We start from the raw sequence: 13,533 nt of genomic DNA, 5'->3' as shown, positions 1-13,533 counted from the left end.
AATTAAAGGAGGTAAAAAGGGGGAGAGAGAAGAAAGAGGAAAAAGAGGGAGAAGAGGAGAGGTGAGGAAGGAGATGAAAGGAGAGGAAAGAAAAGAAAGGGGGGAAAGAGAAGAGAGGGAGAAACTAGGGCAAGGAGAGGAGTGGGAGAGAAGAGAAGACGAGAGGAGAGGAAGAGGGAAACAAGTGGAGAAGAAAAAAGAAAGGGGGAGAGGATGGACAGATGAGAAAAGGAAATTAGAGATTACGAGAAATGAGCAGAGGAAATAAAAAATGAGAAAAGAAAAAGTGGTAATAGGGAAGACCAGAAAAACCTGAACGTACAACCATCAGCTCTCTCTCTCTCTAACAAACACAACCTAAACTTCAAAAACCCCACCGTACACCACAACTACTGACCAACAGGCTTCAAATAAACGCTGACGCCGATGACACACAACAGCCAAAACAGGATGTTTGTCGTCAACTGTCGGTTCAACATCCCCGACATGTGACTACAGAGTGTTTTCACCTGCAGTCAGCAATCACAGCGAGAGATGATCTGTCCTGTCAGAGGAGGAGCAGGGCTATGTTTAGTGCGTTGGCTCATCTGTGGCAGTAACCACTGTAGTTGTAACTCTGTATTGTCATATGCTTACATGATCAATTACACTGTACTGGAGGTCAGACATTTGCATCCATATCGGTTTACCTTTTTAGTATTTTGGCAATCCGGTATCAAGAAGTCAGTCATAGCCTATTGTTTGTACACTGGGGGAAGCAATATTCTTTATGATGTTTGACCTTTTTGGTCATTGGGTTAACAGTAACAGGCTACTTTAAAGAAATAGTTTGACATTTGTTTGCTGGCAGATAGTTAGATGAGAGATCAATATCACTCAAATCATATCCGTCCATTAGTCTGAATAGACCCTAAAAGCAGGATGTCCTGACACCATGTACCAAAGCTGCGTCCTTACCACAGTTGCCTGGCTTCAAATCCCTTTGCTACAGAGGCTGCCTGGCTATACATTTGTTGTTTTCTTTAACATTAAGTATTATGGAAAATATACATTATTGACTGAAGAGTAATATCAATATAAAATGTAAATAATGCTAGGTCAAACCCATATTCAGTCTGAATAGATGACTCACAAAGAGATTTGAGGTTAACCATTTAAGATTAAACTACAATATCCCTACACATTGTTATCATTATCAACCTAAATCAGCATTTACGTGAACATGTAATCTTTTTGTACCAGCAGCGGCTCACACGTGAGCTCATATTTATTAATATGAAATGTGTCAAGTTAAAACTGACCGACTAAGACATAGAAATACCACTTCAACCAGAGGATGGAGCGCAATAACAACCCTCTTTCCGGAGACAACAACAACAACCTCTGGGACTAGTTAATGTTTCGTCAGATATTTCAGATACTGAGGGGAATCATTTCCTGCAATTCCACTCAAATAATGGCTGCATACCAGCTTGAATGGCTCACTGTCGCCATATAAACCAAGCCATCATCATAAAATATTGCGAAACCTTTAGTTTCTGGTGAGGAAACATTAAAAAAAAAGGCTTTGAGGACAGGTGCCTCCGCTGTAGTAAAGAGGGAGTAAAACCATTAACCAGCCATCTTGACTCACCCCTGTGACCTCCCAGCACCCAACAGAACTCAGAGTAAACCTTGAGGAGGAACACATCCCAATGAAGGCAAACACAGGTTTCTCTGAGGTGTACCTCTGTGCTAGCAACAACATTTGCTTGTAGCGCCATCTTGTGAGATTTTATGGAAACAGCAGGAGAAAAGGGACAATTTTCACTGCACACATAAAGCACAGGTGTAAGTGAATAACATTATTCAGCATTCATTAGGTGAACTAGGCACACAGTTGTTTTTTAAACAGTGGATTTGGGCAATTACATTTTTTTGGCTTGAATTTTTACACCTGAAAATGATTTGGAGTTGGAACAGCTTGAATGTAATTTGAACATCAAACAGCTGAATTTTCTACCTGAATTTTAGATACTTAAAAAACATAAAATCAAGCTTTTGAAATTGCACAACAAATGAATAATTATTTAATCCCATTAATAGTGGTTAGATGTAAACATTTTCACTGTTATACAGTTAATGGTATTTAAATGAAACAGTAAGTATTAAGAGGTGATTCTACATATTACGAACGTATTTCACAGCTTTTATTTTCCAATGACAAGTGAAAATGTGTGCTGTGAAAAGGGTCTATTCGTTACAAATTGGGAAAATATTCCTTTATGGCAGCAGTTGTTAACCAGATGTCATGGAGGGATAAGAGTTGCAAACTGCAGCAGATGATTTTATTTTCTATGTCAAGTGTTAAGAACTCATGTAGCATACCTGGGAACCCTCACATCATTTAGTTCCTGTATCACTGGTAGAATAAACACTATATATAGTTTAAGATGAAACATTTGGGTAGGAAAAATCCCACCACTGTCATGTTCATAAGTTTACAGGATTTTATTAAATTTTAAAATTACCACACAAACTTTGGGGAACTGAAAGGAGCTATTTTGTAAATCCTAATTTTTATAGATGGCTTTTTCTTTTCAGGGGCTCAATATGAGGAACTCATTACCCACAGAACTTCAAATGTATTAATATAATTATTTTAAACCAGTGTTAAAACAGGAGTCATGAATGAGTTCTTGCTATGGAGAGTAATTTCATGCTACTAATTGTTATTATATGCATTTCTTCATTTATGAGTTTTATATGTATTCTCATGTTGACTTTTGCCTATTTTAATGGTCCTTTAAAACCAAATAAAGAATAATATATGGCATTGGTTAATGGTATGTCCTAGGATACAATACACCAAGAACTGCATTTTGTGAGTCACTACTGTTAAAAGTGTCAATACCTCCCTCAGCTGGACATGGACAGCTCTACTTTCTACAAAAAAACCCTGTAATGTAGGATTTTTTCAGTGTCAGAGTGTGTGTGTGTGTCTCTCTCTCTGGCAGGCTCAGGGATGCTTCACAGCTTCATACCATCCATGCAAAACGTTTATGTGCTCGTGCTCGCCCTGATTAAACCTTTATTGAACAACACCCCAGACACCTAAATCAGATTCTGTGGGCTGCAAGTAAAAAAAAAAACGTATCAAATGGTCGCCTTAAAAAGCTGTCAAGAGTAAATCGAATAAGAACAAGATGCAAACTCCTGCAAGACATAAACGATAGCGCAACCACCCTCCATTAATTAAATCTCGGCTGTAATGCCTCTCCTTCAGGGGAACATAAACTGCACACAACATAAACCAGACGAGCCTGTGCTTACTTACTCAACTCAGTTTATTTACAGAGTATTTGAAGAGCCATGTTTGCAAGTGTACTGAAATTACCGACAGAACTCTTCTTTTTTCATTGTTTTTTTTTTTTTTTTTTTTTTTTTACACATGGGGAGCTGATTAATCAGAGTTTGATCTCTCGATATTTTGATCTAGATGCTTCAAAAAAATCCAGTGAGTGACTGTTTTCTTGGTTTAGATTACTGTCAAGTCCCTCAGGGAAACAATAAATTAACCAGGTTTTAAGCCGTGCTTCATCTTTCCAGACTTGAGTAAATGTAGCAGTTAGAAACAGTTGGTTAATAATTCTGGGCGAGGACAGGACACAAACAAATCTAAGCAACACCAAGCCTGCGATACTCTAATGAAGAGCAACAAAAAGAAATAAAAAAGAGATCAACCAAAAAAAGAAGGCTTAACAAAAATAGTTTTACTACAACATGTTACAGTTCTCCCTCAGATGAGCCATACAGAAGCAATATGATCACAGAGGGACTAAGTTACGGGCCGATGAGCCTTTCGAGTCTGATCCCATCAACACAGCAGCTTTAAAAAGGAAAGCTTAAGGCTTTTTAGAAATCTTTTTTTCCATGTGTGCAATTTCTTTGAGCCAATAGAGAATCTGTAATAGCATTGGTGAGAACCTTTAATCTTGAATACGTTTTATTTGTAATATCACTTATTTTCTGCTACCACAATAACCCAATCAATTAAATTCACTTGCATATGTATCACAGATCAGTATGATGGAAAGAGCAAAAAGCAGGAAAGACCAACTCAGGAAAAATCACGGTGAAAAAAAACAACCTTGTAATTGACGACAAAATGTAAAAAAAAAAAAAAAAAAAAGCCTCAACTTTCCCTTTAAAGACAACTCGACACTTCAACTCTCACTAACACCCTGAAGAAAACTAGTTTGAACTGTCCTGATATCAGTTTGATTATGGTACATGCCTTTTTTTTTTTAAATGAAGTAACACTGAAAATAAAATAAGAGAACAGGCAACATAGATAGCATGGACAGACAGTTTAAAAAAAAAAAAAAATGAAAATAAAAACAAAAAACAGCTCCTACACCCTTAATAAAAAGGACATTTTCAACACATTTGAGTAGTCTGCTACAACATGCATACAATTTCTTTTCAACACGAAAGAATTTGCGTCATTCTACCTTCCTGAATGTGTTGGGAATGGCTTTTTTTCTCAAGTGTGTGGAAGTAACCTGCTCACCCTCCCCAAACTGTCCAAAAACAGGGTTTAACTGAAACATGTACAGATGGATGAAACAAACATTACACCGACAGCTTGAGACTAAAGTGTGGAAACTTTTAAAGATGTGGCAAAATGTCACACTACTGCCAAACGGACCGCTTGACACAACGTTGAAAGAACAAATATTACATTTTTGGGTTATTTAGAAGCACAATCAATCACCTAATCAGGCAGCTAATCAAACAAAACTCAGTCTTTTCTATCAAACTAAGACCAATGTTAAGATGTAAATAAGGAAGCGCTAAAATCACATCTGCTGGGGCCACAAATTGACGCTAGCCATGGACTAAACTGCTTTTAAACGTTAGCTATGGCTGCTCAGTACTATGTGTTTCTCTACCGGCAAATTTGGCAGATACACAGCAACCTTCAGGGCGTGTTCAGGTTTATTTTACAGTAAAAACATTGGAATGAAACGTCCCTCAGATATCTGTGGATGAAAATGTTCCTCCTCCTGTTTTCTCAGTGGTCTAATTCTCAAACTTGATTTGTGCTGCAGTTACAGAAAGTGTCTTCTGGAAGGATTTGGGTTTTTTTTTTTTTTGAGGAGATACTTCCTGCGTGGAACCCTTTTTAAAATTGCTTCTTAATGGTCAAATTGTACAAATAAAGATCGTCTTTGCTGTGCGATGAAAACATTGTGAAAGAGTTTCACCTCTGTGCTCAGTATTAAGTGCCCCGTGTGCTCTTGAGATGATGCCGAACTACAGTAGCTGCACCACCGACTTAATGTTCAGTGTTTGTGACGTGTTGGTATGCACAGACACACGGGAGTGGAATTCCAACTAACCTCCTTGTTGAATGTAAGGGCTATATTTTTCCAAAAAAATTCATTGCATTTCCCTAAAAAGAGTAAAGAGAAACATCATTCGTGTTGGTATTTTTTTTTCACCTGCGTACTACTAGTGGGGAGAAAAAGACAGCTGTACTCTCTATGTGTTGAAATAACAGAACATGTCATCTCTCACAAAAAGACATACAGATGTGTTGACAAAAAATGCATGTGTTTAAAAGAAGAACAGCTTTAATGTATATTTTTGCAAACGTACCAGTATGTGTCCGGTTCAGGACGACATATTGCATGTTATTTTTAAGACTGTAGTGGGGAGGGTGTCATTCACTGTCCATGCATTTAAATAGCAACACAGGAAAAAAAAAAAAAAAAAAAAAAGGTTAACACACACTTAACGCGTTTTAGAGAGGAAAATAAGTCACCCAGAGGTCTGCAGCAGTAAATCTCGTCATTTCTTTCAAATAGATTTGGACTTATAATCTTTTTTTTTTTTCCTTTTTTTTTGTGTCCGTTAAATTCAAATGTTGACAGAATAGGAGTACATTTTTGTGGATCACATTCAGACGCCTCGTCTCTCTTCTTCTATACTTCAGTGTTTCCCGCGTAGAGCCTGGTCCATGCTCGGGCTGGGGAGGGGGGAGAGACAGAGAGATAAAATGGTGGCGGGTGAGGGATGGCACAGGGCTGTGGATAAGGAAAAGTGTTGCAGAGTGTACACAGATGCTCCCAGAACAATAGGCAGTCTAAAGTCATTGAAGATTATGAAGTTTTACTTTTAATTTAATCAAGCAAAGTTTTGATGGTTCCAGCTAGGACAGCAGCTAAAGATTATGTTCCTGATCAATTCATCTGCCAATTATTCTCTCAATTAATGATGTAACAGTCTTTCAATTCTCAGAAAATAGTTCTCCAAAGCCCAAGCAGATATATTCAAATTGCTTGTTTTGCTCCTCCAGTGGTTCAAACCCCAAAGGTATTCAGTTTCCTATCTAAACCAGAAGATATTTAAATATAAAAGCTTTTTAGTGTATTACTTTTTTTAAAAAAGTGTTAAAACAACTAATTATCAAAAGAATTGCTATTAATGAACTAATCTCTGGTTACAGATACTATTATCTTAAATGGTTTTGACATTCTAACTTGAATATCTTTGGGTTTTGGATTGTTATTCAAACAAAACAGGCAATCTGGAGTTATCACAGTGAGGTTGTGGTGGTCACCCCCCCCCCCCCCCATGAGATACAACAGAGAGAAAGACTCAGCTCGTCTTTGACAAACTGGTGTAGAGTGTTAAATGGCAGAAACAAGTGAAGCTTCATTAAACAGAAAACCCAAGAAAAAAGGCCAAGACAGGTCTGTATACACCAACCGTACAATACCAGTTTAAAAAAAAAAAAACATAAAATGTTGTGATGTATTACTATTTACTACACGGAGTTTTGCCCGCGTAGAGCCTGGTCCATGCTCGGGCTGGGGGAGAGACAAAGAGATAAAATGGTGGTGGAGGGCGTGATATGGTGGAGGACTGTGGATAAGGAAAGCGTTGCAGAGTCTACACAGATATGTTTAAACAAACGCGCGGAACATGAGGCAGCCTAACGGATATGTCCTGATATTTTCTAAATACGAAAGTGAAACGAAAGGTGAGCAATATGTCAGTCAACCGAAAATTAATCATTGACAATTCTGATGATCAAATAATCGTTCAGAAAGTTTAGTTTGTTCCAGCTAGGGCAGCAACTAATGATAATTTTCATTATTGCTAAATCTGCCAATTATTCTCTTGATAAATGGACTAGTGACTTTTCAATAGTCTGAAAACAGATCTCCAAAGCCAGAGGTCACATATTCAAATTGCTTGTTTTGTCCACCAGCAGTTCAAAACCCAAATGCAACGTTCCTATCATTAAAGACTTAGAAACCCAGAAAATATTCCCATGTAAGAAGCTAGAGCAACATTTTTAAATCCTTAAAAACAATGAATTTATAATCAAAACAGTTGCTGTCGATGAACTAATCTCTATTCTGAGAAAATCTTACATTTATGTATTCGAATATCTTTGGATTCTGAACTATTTCGAATAAAACAAGCAATCTGAAGTTACCACAGTGGGCTCTGAGAGGTGGTGAGGGGCATTTTACACTATTTTTGTTCAAACAAATGATTGATTGAAAAATCCAAAACAATTAAGCTTGCTCCTGAACGCACAGCAACACTGCCACGTTCTTTCAATTTCTTTGCTGGTGAACATTGAAGTCACAAAGGAAACACATTTAGATTACGTTTTGGTTCACTGATTTAAACTACTGATTACAACAGAGAAGTTGCAGGAGACATAAGGCCGCAAAAACTGATGCTTGATGAACAGAAAACTTTAACGTTATGATGGATTACAGAAAACTTTAACGTTATGATGGATTACATTTAGAGGTTACTGCTTAGCCTGATATTTAGACTGAACTGGCATTTTGCCAGCCATTAAGACATGCCTCTCGGCTTCATTTACATGCTCCTCCAACATAGTGATAAAGGGACAAACGACAGCAAGCACTCAATTCTCCCACCGGGACAATTGAAAACACGATTCCTAAAACAATTATACTTTTCTGGGAGAACAGCAAAACATCTTTCATTTGCAGAAACTGCTTAAATGGACAGATTTATGCTCAACATCATCAATTTCATTCATGTTTACTGCCATATTTGTGTGTATTTACAGTCAGATTATGTTGTCAACTGGGTCCCGACTGCAGAGATGCTGACAGGGTTGTTTCACATCGTGAGAACACCACCAGATCAAGTGTTTGCTGCAAATTGGAGGTCTAGAACTATGTTAATGATTGATACCATTTACCAGAGAATTTCTCCCACTGGTAACCAGTGACCACTTGTGGCAGTGGTAAAATAGTTCGGCCCAGCTGATCCTTTTTTTAAGGAGGGTTGAGAAAGAAAATACGAATGTAATCCTCACCTGTCTCGATGGCGTTGCTTTCGTTTTTCTTCCACTGCTCTGCAACATCGTTTGCCAGGGGATCATCTGGATTGGGAGCACTTAATAACGCCTGGATAGATAGCAACACTGTACGAATCTGCAGGGCTGGAGACCACTTATCTGGAAGAGAAGTTCAGAAGAACATGCAAAAAGAGAGGGGAAAAAAATTACAGCATAAAGGTCAAATTTGCAACAACAAGGGAGACTCCAGGGTGATACAGCGTTGTGGCATGGGTAAAGATGGCCAAGCAGCCACAACATGCCTGTAACAGAGACGCCAAGCAGCAATCATCCAGTTTATCTTAAGGCTACTTGATAATGGCAAACTCTGGCAGTAGTAAATCTAATGAATCAAAACAATAAAACGAGCAAATTAAAGACTTTAAGTGCATACAAATTACAGTCTGTTGCAATATAGTCTTTATTACATAACAGCAAGTTTGGCAAACCCTCGCCTGTTGTCTTTTCGGCTCTTGCCAAATAAACATAACACCTCGAGTTTGTTTACCTCAAAACTTGATTTAATGGCTGTAATCACATCTGCTTCCTAAGGCTTCGTTCCACGAGATGGCTTTCTGTAAACATAACCAGCTGCTTTTCTCATACAGGAATATCATTTTTATTTTATTTTTTTTATTTCTGGTCTTTTGTGATCAAAATCTGGTTACTGTCATAATGAAACCTGCCTATGTGACTCTATGCCTCACACTGCTGGTGTGTACGGTGTGATCTGTGCTAATTTAGCACCTTGTGGGTGAGACATCTAAGCCTGTCAGTCAGATGTAAGGTACATTGGTGTATTGTTCCATTTGCTTGATTTCATAGTTGAAAATTACAGTGTCAGTGAAGTTGTGACATTTAGTTGTGTTTATGTTGTGTCCCAATGTGAATAATCTTCCCTGTCTGGATAATCACTACATCCTGAATATAAAAATGTCACACTTTTACATAACTGTCTCAACGTCCAACTAAACAGCACAATGTAAAATGCCAATGGGTGATATTTTTTATATTAACATTAAATCAAATGGCTCTGTGTAATGTGAAAGAGTTGAAAGTACTTCCAAAACCACTGAACTCTGTGCACATTTTAGTCATCGGCCCACTTTTAGACTGTATGGTAGTTTCCCTTAAACAAGATCTGACAAACCTAGTGTTCGATACCTGTCCAGTACTAAACAGCAAACAACATAAACAGGCATTTAATGAAGGAAGAGGTGCATATAGCAGCTAAGAATCAAAACGATTAATCTGCAGAAAGGCCAGTAAGTAATAGACTTCATTAGTTGTGGCCATAAACAAAAGTGCACTGGGGTTCCCATGATGTTCATGACGTTGTACGAAGTAGGAAGTGGCTTGCCAACACATTAGGAATAATAACTCGATCACGTGTGTGTGGCAGACAGACATAAAAGTCATTACTAAGAGACTTCCTTCCTCTGACTGGTCACAAGTCACCAACTACAGCTTTAACTGTTTACGGCGCTTCTTATTTTCCAATTTCAAGGTTTGAAACTGAACCACGCGAGTATAAAATGTGCTATATACTCCGAGTGTGGTTCTGCACTGATGCCACCCAGAAAAAAATATGTACTTATCAAAAATGTCTTTGATTCAATCAACACTTAATGTTCTCTTACCTTTCAAAATGTCTAAACATATTCTTCCCAGTTTGTCAACATTGGGGTGGTAGATTTTGGTCATGAATCGCACTTTGGGAGCTGCCATGGGATACTCTTCTGGAAGAAATAGTTCAAGTTTAAATGTGCCTCCTTCAAAAGGAGAGTCTTGAGGCCCTGCAATGACCACATGGAAGTAACGTGCATTCCCTTCATCAGGCGTAGCCGTGATCCCTGGAACAGGCTCTGCCATCAACCGCTGTGTCTCCTGAGTGTGGTCAGAATGAGAAATACATAAACACTGTTGTTGACTTTTCTGAGTAAAAGAAGAAAAAAAAAACTGCTGTAAGAAGAACTGTGAAGGTGTCAGCAGACAACAGACTTTCGAGTATATAAAGGATTGAGGACATACAATTTCACCCTGCTTAGTCACTCACGCACTTTCAAACTCACCCACATACACACAAAACAACATTCCTCAAGCTATTGTTGAACACAGACACTAAAAAAAAAGGTAAGGGAGGGCTGGAGCGTTTCTCAGGAACTGTACAATGACTTATTTAGATCAAAACAAACACATAACTTCTAACCTTACTAATTAGTTAAATAAAAGTATTAACTCAGGGCCGCAACTCACTTTATTTCCATTATAGATTAACCTGTCAGTGAGTATTATCCATTAATCAACTAGTCAATTTGGTATATAAAATAATGAAAAATGTCAAAATTCAATGATATTCTGTTTACTATCACCCACACATTTAGAGACTGTAAAAAGCACATTTCTAGCATTTTTACTTAAAAATAGCTAAAGTAAATAAACACTTATCAAAACAGTCACTATTTCTGTTTTTAAAACTATGTTATGGTCCATTTTATTATAAGAATTCAGTAGCAAATGATCAGTTTGTGTGATATATAGATATACACATATATAAAATAGTCCGACAGTAAGATACGATCGACGACAGAGATCAAAAAGAGGAAGTGAAACAATTTCTACATTTCTGCATTTTATCAAGCAGGTGCAGCGAAAACAGCAAAGCTTTAAACCTCGCTGTAAATACTCCTCACTTCATCCTTTTTAAAACAAACACACACACACACATAATGGAAAGCTGGGTCGTGTTTTCACCCTCTTATGTTTTTACTGGCTGTGCAAAAAAAAAAAAAAAACCTGCTAAACCTGAGAGATAGCTGCTGAGATGTGGCGGAAAGGGCTGATCGCGCCCACCGTCGGGGCCTGGCCCAGTGGAGGTGGAGGGAGGAGACCGCAGCGCAACAGGCCTTACATCCAAAACCTCATGTTTCGTTTCGTTTTCCACACAAGATAAAGCACTACTGTAATGTTTGGCGTTACTGCGGGGCTTTTTAAATGTACGGAGAGTACAAGGGCACACACACACACACACACACACACAGCAGCGTCAGACATGACAAAAAAAAAAAAAAAAAGAGGCTACAGCTGCTAGCTTAGCGAATCCATTCATATGGCGACTGGGACAAAATGTCACATTTTGTCGGTTAATACCGGGAATTAGCAACACGGCGGCGGGAGAACTACGATTTAAACACGACACTTAATCTACCCTGTGTGTAAATGACGAGCACAGATGAGAGCAGACGGGAGTAAACGGAAGTGGCAAACAAAACACTCGCAGACACGGACCAGCGAGCTAGCTCGATAACTAGCTCGATAAGAGCTAATTGTGCTAGCGGCGCTAACGTCAGGCTACACGTTGGATGGCAGCAAAGCGTCGGTCCGTAGTCTCACCAGATAATCGATTCAATACTCACACACAGGCTCGTTATCTTATATGTATACATACAGTGTGAAATGTACCTTAATAATCCTACGAGGCAAACCGGCCATCTTGTGTTAGCTATTGTATTTTTAGCCGTGGACTCGCCTTCTCTTCGGGTCGGATTGAGTGAGCTGCCGGGGCGGGGATAGTTAACTGGCTCTTCCGGTGGCTTCAGATGACGTAAGAAAATATGCAAAAAAAATATATATAAATATTAATTTTTATTTTTTATTATTCTTCCGTTTTTTTTCGTCATGTTATAGGCGCCCTGTTAAATATGGTCTACTAACTTATATCTGTGACATAGTCATAATCAGTGAGATCAGCTCACATACAGTAGATTCTGTCATTAGAGAACAAACACATTGATCTTTATGAAAGCACTCTCTTACCTGGGTGAGCTCATAGGGAAGGTCGACAGTGGGATGGGAGCACACTACGGTTTTCCCATCTGAAGTCAGACCAATTTCCACATCACTAAATCAAAGAAACTGCAAGGTTATTACCCTGATCAAATCTTAGAAACTTATAATAATAAGCTTTGAACATGGAACAGGAGCCCTGTGATCACACACATTTACTTATTCATATTTTTACACAAAAACTCTTTGAAATGTAGTAATTTGCATAATCATTAGTAGCTTTTAACACACAGGCGAAGGACACAGCTTGCATCTATAACTTAATAAAGTGCCAGTGTGTCCCCAGAGGTACATTTAGACAGGCAGACCAACAAAACAGTGACAACCTTCTCCTCATAACATTAGTTACAGCCCCTTCTGTGCCATCCTCTATTTCTCCTTGTTTACCTCTCATTCAATGTAATAAAGTCATATGCCATATCAGGAGTAAAACTTATAGGTGTAATATCCCACATTTAAAGCGTCCTGTTAAATATACTATTCTATACTATGAATTATTGTTATGATATGGGAGGTTTTTATTCACAAAAGTATGTTATTTGTTTTCCTCAAGCCTTAACATATTTGTTAAAACTCTCTAAAAAATACATAAAAATAAAAGAGTATATAAAAAATAAAAAGTTGTCATTACATTGCACCTTTTGGTTCTATATTTACTTTCATTAGATTGGATTATTCCTTCTATTTACACTGTTTAACACATTTGTTATGATAAATAGAAAATGAAAACATTCTGCCGGATAAAAAAAAAAAAAGTCTAAATAAAAATGATTAGTCACTAGATGCAAAAATGAAAGTAATAAAAGTTTTGCTTTTTGTTTCTGCCTCTGTAGTGAATGTGTGTTGCCTAGTAAAAACCACATGCTCTTTTTCATGGTACTTTAAAGTAAAAAAAATCAAGACTTATATTTGTATATGAGCTCTACAAGTAGACTTAAAGTCTGTACTGAGACTACAGATGAGAACAAGTTAATAATATGGGTTGAGTATGGCATGGTAAAATAAGCTTCGAAAGGACCATCTAAATATTTTATGTAGTCACTTTGGTCTTGTGGAGATGAATCGCTTTCAGTTCAATTTTGTGTGAATAAGCCGACATGTATTTTACCCTGTACATGTACACCAGAGGTTCCTGTGCTGAGAGGCTTTTACTGTGAAGCAGCTTGTGGCAGGTGCACCGCAGTATTCACAATAAACTTCCAAAATCCACCAAAGAACAATTAAAATAAAATACATTGTTTGGAACACCAGCTTTCGTCTGTATCTGCTCATTTGGAGACATTTTAAGGTCATTTTCTTTAATCTCA

General features: G+C 37.8%; 1 protein-coding gene across 3 annotated transcripts; it reads right to left on the bottom strand.

Annotated features, from left to right (window-relative positions):
* Positions 1-3,308: 3,308 nt before the first annotated feature.
* ube2nb (ubiquitin-conjugating enzyme E2Nb) lies at positions 3,309-11,968 on the bottom strand. Of its 3 annotated transcripts, none has more exons than XM_051392293.1 (5): positions 11,843-11,968; positions 10,021-10,267; positions 8,360-8,500; positions 6,809-6,857; positions 3,309-6,013 (listed from the first exon to the last, which is right to left on the bottom strand). In XM_051392293.1, the coding sequence occupies exons 1-5, from the start codon at positions 11,870-11,872 to the stop codon at positions 5,977-5,979; spliced, it is 504 nt and encodes a 167-aa protein (XP_051248253.1). In that variant the 5' UTR covers positions 11,873-11,968; the 3' UTR covers positions 3,309-5,976. The 3 variants fall into 3 exon arrangements, with proteins under 3 accessions (XP_051248253.1, XP_051248256.1, XP_051248255.1); XM_051392296.1 differs by lacking the exon at positions 11,843-11,968 and adding an exon at positions 11,186-11,326; XM_051392295.1 differs by lacking the exon at positions 6,809-6,857 and having other exon boundaries at positions 11,843-11,950.
* Positions 11,969-13,533: the final 1,565 nt, after the last annotated feature.

This window comes from Dicentrarchus labrax, unplaced genomic scaffold, assembly GCF_905237075.1.
Source record: "Dicentrarchus labrax unplaced genomic scaffold, dlabrax2021, whole genome shotgun sequence".
Taxonomy (NCBI): Eukaryota; Metazoa; Chordata; class Actinopteri; family Moronidae; genus Dicentrarchus; species Dicentrarchus labrax.
The sequence above is the reverse complement of the archived record's forward strand: the minus strand, read 5'-3'. Positions and strand labels throughout refer to the sequence as shown.